General features: G+C 37.4%; 1 protein-coding gene across 3 annotated transcripts in view; it reads right to left on the reverse strand.

The window, feature by feature from the left end:
- The window catches only part of PDE4D (phosphodiesterase 4D), a 764,958-nt gene that overhangs the window by 283,518 nt on the left and 468,395 nt on the right, over window positions 1-13,045 (reverse strand). The window contains exon 1 of one of the 3 annotated variants that reach the window (XM_004608457.2): window positions 10,961-11,025. The exons of the other annotated variants lie outside the window; for them this stretch is intronic. Within the exon in view, the coding sequence (XP_004608514.1) occupies window positions 10,961-11,025 (65 nt within the window). Of the gene's footprint in view, window positions 1-10,960; window positions 11,026-13,045 lie in introns of those variants that run through there. 3 annotated transcript variants of the gene reach the window in all.

The following is a 13,045-nucleotide window of genomic DNA, read 5'->3' on the forward strand; positions in this document are numbered from 1 at the left end:
GCAAAGATTACCAAAATTACAGACACATTTATATGTAATATGTTTGTTCAATTTTTGCAAACTTCATTATCAATCAAATTTAATGTCAGAGTTTGGATTTACAGAATGATTTGGGTGCTGGAGAGTGAGAGTATAGCAGATAGGGTGTTGGTCTTGCATATGTCTGACCCAGGTTTGATCTCCAACACCACGCAAGGTCCCCCGAATCCACACTGAGTGATTGAGCCAGGACTATGCCAGTAGCACTGCAAATTTCTGGCATGACCAAAGTCACTTAAAAGGATAGCAGCCACACGTTCCCCACTTCTCTCTGGGGGACAGAATACACCAAGAACAGGACTTTTTTTTCTCTCAGACCGAAAGCAGCTCCCAGTATTTTATTCCAGGTGGCTACTTCTATCTGACCATGACTTTAAAAGATTAGCCATCTTGGTTTTGCCACGAGCTTTCGGGGACCTTATGTGGTGCTGGGGATCAAACCTGGGTTAGAAATATGCAAGATAAGCCTCTACCTGCTATACTATCTCTCCAAACAACTAGGATTCCCTAATTTTTTAGTTATTTATACAAGAAAGACCTTGAAATTATGGAGAAGTTTCACAAGTAATTGTGGGCAAGAGGATAACTGCATACCCTATACATGTAAAATAAATATATATACAATATATACAAAATATTCTAATTACAAAGTATATTATTAATGCATGGTTGGTAGCAGCAGGAGGTTTATAATTTTATCACCACAGAAATAATTCTGAATTAATTTTTTTTATCTCAATTTTAACAGTAGGATTCTGATCACAGCTGGGACTAGTTTTTCCAAGCCAGACATTCAGAGAATCCTTAGTCCCATGCGTGCTGCCAAGGTGGCTCGCTGTGCCCTCAATCACACCTGCTAACTGCAGAGTAGTTAGTTACAATAGAGCAATGTTTTTGCATAGTTGTTTTGGCAAATACTCGTAAAATAATAACTGGACACGGGAGACTCCGAAAGCTGTCTACTCTTACGAAGCGACTGCATTCATACATTTTTAGCCCGTCATACTTTTATAGCTTATCCTGAAGTGACACCGTAGGCCACAAGAACAGATCATTTAGCCAAAGCTCAGTTTTGGCCCGCTGTCTGTTTAGAAACAGATGGAGAAAGAGACTGAAGCCCTTTTGATGAGCAGGGATGGGATAGGACACTGAACAGGACTCCTCCTAGTCTGGGATCTACTAAGGAGGAAACGTCTCTGTTAAGTCTGCTAGAGATGTAACAATCTGGGAAGGAGACAGCCAAAAATGTACTGTCAGACTAGACTAGGAGACAGCCAGAGGTAAGGAATATTGGCAGTGAGAGTATAGCAACACAGAACCAGAAGATGACCCCGAGGAGGAAAGTTAAAAGGAGAAAGGCTTCAAAGGGGAGCACAGAGGGGTGATACAAAAGCACTGTTTCTTTCACTTTACTTTTTTCTAAAAGTTAAATTCGTTTAATTTATTTAATTAGCATATACTTAAGAAAACATGGTATAATTTTAAAAGAAGGAGTAATTTTAACAGATATATCAAAAGATTTCTGAAGCCCAAATGAGATCATTCCTGTCCAACGCGCAGCACAGTGTTTACCCCACTGTAAATAGTAACTGTCATTATTTTTATTTCTGTTGGAGACTATATTAGAAGAATACAAAGAAGTTAAGATGTCAAGACATCGATTTTAGCTACTTAACCAGCTAAACATAGATTCAAAAAAAAATTGAATGATGAGGGTTCAGCTGCCTGGGGAATATTTTGGTTAAAACAGTTCCCAATTTTCTATAGGAGACTGTGATGACCTCATAGACTGCTATGACCTCAACTGTTACATCCCTCTATTTAATACTGCAGCTCATTTTTGAATAGGCTATGATATAAACACCATAAAATTGATGAATTTCACAGGCAAAGCTTTAAAATACATGATCTGACCAGAGAGATGATACAGAGGTAAGATACTTGTCTTTCATGCAGCTAACCTGGGTTCGATCCCTTGAAACTCAAATGCTTCCATAGCTGTGCCATGAGTAACCATTGAGCACAGGGCCAGTAATAAGCTCTAAGCATCGCTGGGTATAACCCTAAACCAAAATCAATACAAAATAAATGCACTAGATTTATAAATTACAAGACAATAGCATTCACATATTTGCCTGATTCAGTTGTAGCTCTGTCTTTGATCTCACCCTTCTTTTTTCAGGTTTCAAAAATCATTCTCCAGCAAAACCTTTTACCATGTATGCCCTGAAATCCTTTCTAACACTTGTTTGTGATCTTACTTGACTAGAAATGTTAAAGTCTAGCAAAACTTTTCCATTTCCAAAAAGGGGACAGGGGTGGGGAGAATTAGATTATAGGTTATTCTCTGTGGTCCCTTTCATTTCCCAGATTTTATGGCTCTACATACTGGTAAAACGCCAGAGAGGAAGAAGACAGCCCAATTTACTGACCAGTAGGAGCGCGTCAATAGCTGAATGTGTCAGAAGCCAGCTAGCAAGTTAAAGAAAGGAGAGATATGACAAAGTCCATATTATATTTCTTAAAACATCTGTGGTTCGTGGTTGAAGGCTTGTATTCAAATCTCTAAAGAACAACAGTTACAACAACCAGAAAGAAAAAGAAAAGCAAATATAGAAAGTAAACGTGTTCATGAGATGGACAAGTTTAAAAGAAGAAATTGGAATGACGTAGGATAAAAAGGTAAAGTATAAGTAATTTACTACTTAAGGGTGAACGATATGTTACCAGAGGTCCAATCAGTGGGGAAAAAGCAAGTAAAAAATGAATAGCAACAACAATTTCAGATTTAAATGAGACCATTGGGTTATTTTAAAAAATTAATTGACCTATAATTCATAGAACCATGCAATATCAATTTCATCTCATACAGTTGTTTAAAAGACAAAGAAGAATTGAGTGCTATGATGTACAACACCAAGTACAGTATCTGGCAAAAATCACGCTGAAAATACCTATCTATGATCATTACAATTGTGACTACAATGACTATCCCTAAAGATTGAAGATTTGTGTTCCAAGTTAGCTGGTAATTGAGTTATAAGTCAGTTACCTGCTGTTATTAGACAAAGTAACAATATCAAAGGGAACAATTATAGTACTGGCTTATATGCATGGGAAGATGCCATTAGTTAATTTATTCTAACTAACATCATATATGTTCCTTGGAAAAAACAAAATCTTTGACACACTGCAATTAAATGGAGTCATGGCTGTTAGAAATTATTAACTTATGTATCCCAGAAATACATGTATATTTTATGCATAGTAATTAAAAGGAGTTAAATTTTTAATCTTGGATGTATTTTAAATGGGAAGGAGAATTAGTACAATTGGGAGCACTCTTCTGTGTGATGCTGAGAACAATTACATATTGAAACTATGTTTTATGAAACATTCATTTCTAACAAGTCACACTGGTGCCATCTACTTTACAGTTTCATATAAATATTTTACAGTATGAAATGAAAAAATAAAACCTATAAAGTGAGTTACTTTTGAGTTTTCAAATGTCACAAAGGAGGATCTACTTATCAATTGACTCATTGTTCTTATATCTACTGATAACTAGGAAGAAATAGGTTAATATTTAAGCAGGGGAGATTAGTATTAGATATAAACAAAATGTTTTAACTCTGTGGGTTATAAAACACCAAGACCATTTCCTGTAAGAAAGCTTCAAAAGCGCAAATCTGTGTGCATACATTCCTATAACTTGTTTCTGGTTTTCTAATTTTTTATTCTTCCTTTGGATAGTAGAAAAGTGGAAAGGCTTAGAGTTGTCTTTCTGTATCCATTGGCAGAAGTTCTTTGGGGTGATGTAAAGTGAGAAAATATCTTCTATCCTGAAGTCAATCACTGCCAGCTTTTTCCCAGAAGGTGGCTAGCAGCATGGTTAAATAGGGTAAAGGTGGTGTATGCATAGTTGGAAACGGATTAGAGTTCTTCCATATTGGTTTCCCTTCTGATTCTCCCTTCAACTTCTTTCCATACTTCCAATTTTCCCCAATTTTTCCTTATTCTGAATAGCATTTTAGTCTTCCATTTGGTTCCTCAATATACAATCTCATCCATCATCCGTGATACATGATTTTATCATGATTAATAGAACAATTTATTAAAAAACTGGAAGGCACAGACCCTTTCTTTTCTATTTTTCACTAATCATAATTTAAGCAGTTCTGGGATTTCCCTATTTTTTTAATACTTTTGAAGTACTTCTTCACTTAGGCCAAACTTGACCACACACAGTGCTAGGGGTTGAGTTGAAACATGTTACATGCGTGATCACCCATTAGGGATCTTTTCATGATTCTATTTAATAGTGTCTTGTTCAATCTCACTGTCTTTGCTCCTGTAGTACTCCAATCCTTAGGAAGGCCCAGAAAAACAATGAAGAATATTTATACTGAGTGTTAATTAAGACTGTTTATTTTGTCATTAGATTCTTCATCAACACAGTTGATGAAGCACTCCAGCACCACAATGACCACCTCCATTCTTGTTACATTTATTCAGTTTTACTAGTATCTCTGAGGTGTCTTTCACTAAAGAAAGATAAAAACTCCTTGATAGTTAATTAGCATTATTCTTTTTCAAATTCATCTTGAATTTGCTTTTCCCAATTGTGCGAGTAATAGTGTGCACACGATCCACCATTTCTATATGTTTATGTTCTCGTTCCTTACAATTGAAAGACATTACCTGATTCAAATGACTGCAAGAACTAGTAAAAGTACAGTATTTGCTTTACCATTGCTGAAAGGCAAGTTTTAGCCATGGGAGGCCAGAACCATGCTATGGTGCCCAGCTCAATGAGAAAAAGCAGAGTGCAGAGAGGATCGGCAGCTCTGGTCCACATAATCAGTCCAATTTTAGTAACGTGTTGCCTAGAGAGTTCAATGACACTGAATAGAACACTGCAGGACATAGGAACTTTGTCCACTAGAGACACCATTAATAAAAAGGTGGAGAACCCCACTATGAAGCACACAGATGAAAGAAACACTGCTGAAGAATGCACTACCAATGCAGCCTCTCTTTATTCCCAATTTATCAAATACACACAAGAATATATGTACATATATATAATACATAGAGATAGGGATAGGGACCTTATGGGATGGAGGGATCAAAACCCAGGTGAGACTCAAGCGAGGCAAACACCCTGCCCACTAGACGATCTCTCCAGCCCCCTCAAGTTATTTTTAATAATTTCACTAAAAGTTGTGTATCTGTAGGTCCATTACATAACCCGTGTGATAGAAACTTAGGTAACAGGATCCAAAAGAAGTGCATCCTATGATGAAAGCTCTGAAAAAGCCCCACAGCCTGCCGATGTCCTGTAGCAATGTCCACTCACTCACCGGCCCGGCTCCACCAAATCCCGAACTAAAGTTGTGCCAAGCAGCTACACATTATGAAAATGCCATTCCAGCTGCTGAAAGCCCCGGAGCACCTCCAGGAGGCAGAAAAGCCAAAGAAGGCTACGCAGCAGCGCCCAGCCCCAGAACGCCAGCTACACAAACCCTAACACATTACAATACTTTGCAGAGATACAGTCTCTGAATAGTTGTAGGTACTGGCGCCTGCACTGAGAGTTCGGATGCTTTTTCAGAGTCGGGGCGAGGGTAGCCTCTTCCCCACCCTCATGCTTCCCGAAGCCCCAGCTGTCTGGCCTACCCTGTCCCACCATCCGCATCTACAGCTTGTAGATTCTTTGCCCAGACCATAGATCTGGAAATGTCTGGGCAGCATGCAACCGCGACACCTCCTGAAGCAGCAAAAAGCTTAAGAAATTCTTAGACAAAACCTTCCCAACCCTGAAATCTGATATAACTATGTTCACATAAATTTATTTTTCTAGATCTATTGATATTGTAACTGTTATCTAATAAGTTTCAATCTTAGAATTATATCAACAGTTGCCCCCTTTTTTTCCCTACATTAAAAGAAAAAACTCTGAAAAGGTCTCAAAAGCTATTACTTTGCAAAGCCAAGTCACAGTGGATATTAAACAAACAGAAAGTATGCAATTTCCATTTGTTTCCACCTTTCCAAAATCCCCTTACATGAAAGAGAAAGAAAGATCTCTATCTTTTCCAAAGTTGATTTACAAGAGTACGAAACTTTGTACAAAGTGTGAAACACAATAGTTAATTCTAATCTGAAGCCATATAGAAATGGCAAAGAACAAAGTAAAACTGCTAACATAGTTGGAAAAACAATTTATTAAAAACCGAAGTCACTGACCTTTTACTCTTCATTTCTTCTAATAGAGAGCACACAGCCTTATTCACTATAGGTAGAGAATATATCAACTCTGAGTCTTTAGCTACAAGCCTCTGCCATTATTTTTCATCACTCAAATTTAGCCTTAGATTTCAGATGATCAAATCTCTAAACAGATTCCAATTTACCTCTACAACCACCCACTGGCTAATAAAATGATTTTGTGTGCTTACATATACTCACAATATTTGCATCCTTAAAATAACAATTTTATACCTAGCAGAAGGACGTAGCATGCTACGGTAAAAAGAACATTCACTGTTCTCGGGGCAGACTTCGATTCTATTTCTAGCTTTTCTGGGCAGCTAGATGACTTTGCCCAAATTCTTGCATACAGAGACTTATTTCCTCATATGTAAATTTGGGGTTAACAACACCTTCCTTTCACTAAGAGCTATATATGAGACAGTGTATGTAAAATTTTTGCAGAATTTTCATTCATAGAAGATTAAATAAAATGAAAGCTAAATATATTAATTTTAGACAAGTAGAATCTGTTATATGAAATGAAGAAGCAAAACACAGGAGTGTTTCCAACTATTTAAAACATGCATTTTAAAAACATTACTGTTGAGAATGGAATAGTAGGGGATAGAAATGATTTTTCTCACCTACATATTAATCAGTTCTGTCACATCTTTGATATCCTTCAATTGTAAAACTAGTAGTTTCAAGTCTGAATTAATCCTTTCCACTGTGATTGAGAACAAAATAAGAATTCAAAGCCAGTCGGGATTTTTATAGCCTTAGGTAGAGAAAGTTCATAGGAATTCAATCAATAAGTTATTGATCTTAACTCATAAATTCAGATTACATCTCCTATTAAAATTTTTACTTACCAGATTTTGGACATTGGGCAAACTGTTATTTACCAGATATCTAGATAGCCACACACACAAAGGTGACCATGTTAATGCACAGAGTAAATATATTTTTAATGTATAAAAGCTACACCTATGATAATTGCTTAGTGAACCAACTCATGCACCACAGAAACGCAGAGATAAAAAGAATGCCTTTCTTACCTCTGTTCTGCCATTTCATCCCTAAAAGGCCATAACTGCAGAGCCATCTAAACTGTTTGGATATGCATAAAGTTATTTTTACAAGTTAAACTGTTTCAAAATTTAATTTATAAAAGCCCCATGTTTTTTTTTTTGCTTTTTTTTGGGGGGGTCACACCCGGAGATGCACAGGGCTTACTTCTGGCTTTGCACTCAGGAATTACTCCTGGCAGTGCACGGGGACCATATGGGATGCTGGGAATCTCGAACCCAGGTCGGCCGCGTGCAACGCAAACGCCCTACCCGCTGTGCTATTGCTCCAGCCCCCCCATGTTCAATTTTAGACAGTAGCATCTCCTTTCTCACAGATTTCAGAATGAAAATATGGATAAGGCAGGTAAAGAATGCCTGACAGCACATCAAAACAAAATTCAATCTTATCAACCAAAGTTCTTTATGTTTATATTTGGAAGGTGGACACTTTTTTATACTAAATTGCGTATGTCTTAGATTGATGAGAAGCATTTCGAGGATACAGTTGTAAAAGGTAAAATGCTGTCCTGCATTATTTTTTATAATGTAAATTAAAGTACACAAAACTCAACTGTTTATGGAAACATAGCTACCTATTTATTACATAGAATTTAAAGATAGGCTATTATTACTGAAGTGGCTAAAAAATAAAAATGATGCCCCCAAAATATTTACTTATTTCTTTTCTCTATTAACATATGGAAATTCATATATTAAGCTTTTCTCAGCATATGAATGTATGCATGTAGGCATTCATGATACATGCATCCATGCATTTATGCATGTAGATGGTTTTATAGAATACTAAATTCCATAAATGCCATAACATTCTGTTCAAACATTCTGTTCATGTACTGAATAAATAAAAGAACTATTATATAAACCCTATTATATAATTGTGACGCATATACATTGTGACACATATGTAACAAAGAAGCAATGCAATTTGGATACTATTTTTTATATTTTTAAAAAATCTATAAAACATTAACAGTTGTATTTTGAATAGGATAATTACAAGTAAGGGTATAGAAATCATCAGGAGTTTAACATGAAACTCCTTTATAAAAAAGTATCTTTGGGATTTAATAGGAAAACAAGTGAGGATTGCTTTTTATGGTCTTGGATGGAGATAAACAGATTGGTGAAAGAAAAAAAAAAAGGAATCTGAAGCACTGGATTCTCGTAACAGGCAGTTAACAAATTTCCCGAAGTAGTATCAAATTTAGAGGCATCTGAATGAAAAGCCAGCAATTGTGTAGAAAGTGGGCCATGGGCTCAGATTTATTCAAGATGGTAAAGCCAAAAGATGGGTCCCTAAATATTGTTATTAGCTATTCTGAATTCCAGAATGAAATAAAATCATTGAAGAAAAGGTAAAATACTACACCCACTGATATCTCTCACAGAAATTAAACCATTAAGAGGATGAAATAGAGTTTGTGCTTGGAAAGAGACAGGATTGAGGGGCAGAAGTTTGAGAAGTTTTGCAGTAAAAAGTGGTGAGTCAGAGACATTGCCCTGCAGAGGTCTCCTGGGTTCGAGTGTGCCGTGGCACAGAGAGAAAAGGCAGATTGTTCCTCTGGTGTATGTAACTGAGTAAATGTATGTATACATGTTTGTATGTAGATGACTACACATACACTGGTATTTAAGACTTCACATGTAACCTGTATACACTGACCACATACGAACTTACAATGAATACATATCTGAATTATAGAACAAATAATAAAAGTATAATTACAGAAATTGTAGCCTCAGGTTGATTTGGAGGCAGATAGATACTGATAGATGAATTGGCAGAAAGTCAGCTATAATATTAATAACTGGGAAGACATCCGACATCTATAATTATGCACTTTTAAGAGAAATGTACTTCTTACACACACACACACATACACATACACAGAATATTTTGAAGGCCTAGGAGATGGACTAGAGTGACAGCACAGCGGGTAGGGCATTTGCCTTGCACGTGGCTGACCTGGGTTCAATTCCTCCGTCCCTCTCCGATAGCCCGGCAAGCTACCGAGAGTATCCCGCCCGCACAGCAGAGCCTGGTAAGCTACCCATGGCAAAAAATTTTATATGCCGAAAACAGTAACAAGTCCCACAACAGAGATGTTACTGGTGCCCACTCGAGCAAATCCATGAACAACGAGATGACAAGTTCAAGTGCTACAGGGAGATGGCTCAAAGGGACAGAGTGCAGACTTATCATGTAGGAGCCATGGGTTTGATCCCTAGCATCACATGGTTCCCTGGGACTGCTGAGTGTGAGATCCTTGAGCAGTTGTGCTGGGAGTAGTCCCTGAACAATGCCAGGTATGAATTCAAAAATAGGAACAAAATAGCCAAAAACAAACAAAAAAATAATTCTGACCCCACCAACACTACACAAATTATTTACAAAACTGAGATCAGAGGGTGATGGGTGACAAGAAGGAATAAAGAAGTGAACTAGAAGAAACATAAGGAAAAACATTCTAATGAACACTTACGAAGAATTTATTGTAATGTATTTTGGAAGGAATCAAAGGCGATCTAAGAGACAAAGTTTTCACCTAAAGTCTTAATAAATCTCATTGAATTAATGATTTTAGTCCACTAGAAAACACAGGAAAATAATAGCAAATGACAATACAACTGTGTGCGGACTGAATTCCTTACACAAATAATTTGGTTACTTATATTTGTAGTCCCCTGTTCAAATATTAATAATGCATAATACACTTTGTCTGCCTGCTTTGCTTTCATCCTATCCCCAATTACCTATATTTAAAGATTGCTTTATTTTTACCTGAAGTATGGTTATTTCCATTTCAAAGAGGTGAACTTAGTTATTTTGTTTATGATTAATTAAGATAAGAAGGTTAAGTTAAAAAAGAGCCATACAAATATTTGCAAATAGCTATTCTAGATATAAAACTACCTGATTGGGAAAATAACACTTAAGGATCATATGTTTATGAGCATAGCAAATCATTATTGGAGAAAGAGTAGAACAAAATATCAAAATGAATAAATATAAACATCATTAAGGTTTAAACACTAAAATTACCAACAAACTTAGTGACTGGTTATCAAAGAAATAAAATACAGATTACAGCCAATAAGCAATCTGATTCACCTAGTCACATGTTATTCAGATTGGTCATGCAATAAAAACATAACATTAATTTCTCTAACATTTCTCTGCTAAAATCAAGTTGTTTTCTAAAGACAGCAGATTGTCAACTATTAGCCTGCTTGCAACTATGAGAAACTAGCAACTCAGACCCTGAAAAGTAGTTAAGTTTTCCTTTTCTAAACTCTCAACGCTATTTGCAAAGTCTCTTTTCTCTTTTAACAGTGATCACAGGACAAACTGCCACAATCCACATGGGGTTAAAAAAATAAAGCATGTACTCTTGTTTACAGAGTGGATACAATAGAACAGAGGATTAAAAAGTGTCACCAACATAGTGCTCATTCTTACAAAAGCTTAATATCACACCCAACTCTTGAACCTTGTCAGCAATTACTAAATACCCAAGTATTACGTCAATCCTAAAAGGCAAAAAGGAGAAACATGAGAAAAAGCACGTTACCAAACTGCTTCTGTAGTCCTCAGGGAACTTGTAGACCGGGACCTTGGCTTCATAATAATGCTCATTTTGAAAGAAAAAAAGTAAAGAAAAAAAAAGTCTTCAAGTATTCCAATTTTCCAATTAATACATTTCAGCTGATTTCAGCTGTCTCTCTCTCTCTTTTTTTTTTTTACAAAGACAGTTTTACATATATTCCATCTCCAAGGGAGGCTGCTCCAAGTAATCCGAATTTCCCGAGTCCAACTCCGGTCCAGACCATAGGGAAGCTTCTAAAACTCAGGAGCTCTTTCCTCCTTCATACTGAATTTACTCCAACACTAAGCTGTTCGGAAGTGACAGTTTCTTTTCTGTTTTGCATTGCCCAGGGAGGAACTGAATTTTAAATCTATCTTCACCGGGTCACGAGGGAAACTAACGCAGTGAAAGAGTCACTTGATCTCATTTTTTTCTCTTTTTTTGCAATTCCATACTGACCAGTTTAAAGATTTCCAACACTCCAAAAGAGCTCAGGTAGAATGAAAGGAAAAGAAAATGACCGCGAGGTACGGTGACACCGGAGAGCTGTCAGGAAAGGTCCATTTCAGGGCAACCACAGGGAAACACTTCTTCAGAGAGCCAAGAACTCAGCAAGGCAACTGAGCTCTCCCCGCTGGCGTGGGCCGCTGTTCTACCTGTGAATGTGACTTCCGTTGTGTCCCCTGCTTAGACTGTGACTCCCAGTCTTTGTGAATGAGAACTATCATTCAATCTCGCCCGGGTTGAAACTATTCCTCAAGGGCTGTATGACGTCTGTAGGAAGGCAGTTCAAAACATCGCAGGGAAGTGAGAGGGGGGAGAAAAAAAAAAAAAAACAACCACTGCAACTCGTGGCTGGCCTAGTCAATTGCTGAAATTTACAATGCTCTGGGGGTGGGTCGTCCTGCACCAGAATCCCGGACTGTAAACTCGCCCCGCAGACAGGAGATCTCTCAAAACTTGTAAAATCATTTCCTCCTCGAGGAAATGAGGAGTCTGAATTATTCAGGGTAAAATTCCCTGAGCACATTTATAAGGCACACACCCCTTTGCAATAGAGTTGTTTACCCCTCCCTTCCCCCCACTCACCTCCCCCAAGAATCTTTTTTTTTCCTCAATAGTCCCACGTTAAAAACTTGTCTGATGCAAAGTTGAGAGCAATTGAGCAGCCGTTCCTTTTCAGCATACTTAATGAAATGTCACGCTTTGGACTCGGTTGTAGAGATGTAAATTGCCTTAAAAAAATTTTCAAGAGAATCGGGCAGGCATCATTCCATCAGGTCATGCTGGAATGTTTAAAGTGAAAAGGCTAATGTATTATCTTTGGACAAGTGACTACACGTACTGAAGCTGTTCCCTTGCACAATGTTTTCTAAAACATTATTTCTTTTTGAAAATCGTACGCACATTTCCTTGATTTCTATACACAAAGGCTGGGGGCTTTGCTAATTCCTAACAGTTTCTTCAGTAGGGAATGAGCTCATATATCATTTCAACATCTCTTATTGCAGAGACCGGTCCTTGCCCACAACTCTCCTCTTCTGAAATAAAAACTATTCTGTTACATTGGATATACTCTCAGTGGATTCAAATTGCTTATAGGAGAAGAAACATTTGAACTATTCTACCTACCCCTAGGGACATTTTCACGGAGGTTACCTGTCCCTGTGGGTGTGCAATTTTAATTATTTGGAATGCAAATTATCAAGTAAAAAAAATGAAGCATGCTGACTCCTTAAATGACATTAGTGAGTACGTTGGTTCTCCAGTCTGACGTGATCTTGGTATTTATTTAGCATTTGCCGGCAGGATGTTGGAGTGCAATTGTGACCCACCCAAAGTACTTGGAAAATTAATGTAGTAAGGCATCCCGCCAGAGGCTCCTGCTGCGTATTATAACAAACCCTTCACCTCTTCCCCTACATTTGTGATAGCCCCTCAGTGACCCACCAGCTTCCTAAGGTAGTGCCAATAAATCGCCACTATACAGTTATCTCCTTGAACTTCTCAGTCTTCATATGACTGCGCAGGGGCAGTCACCCATACAGAGCTCTGTGCCACGCTTAGTAT

Source organism: Sorex araneus, chromosome 1 (genome assembly GCF_027595985.1).
Source record: "Sorex araneus isolate mSorAra2 chromosome 1, mSorAra2.pri, whole genome shotgun sequence".
In the NCBI taxonomy this organism is placed as follows: domain Eukaryota; kingdom Metazoa; phylum Chordata; class Mammalia; order Eulipotyphla; family Soricidae; genus Sorex; species Sorex araneus.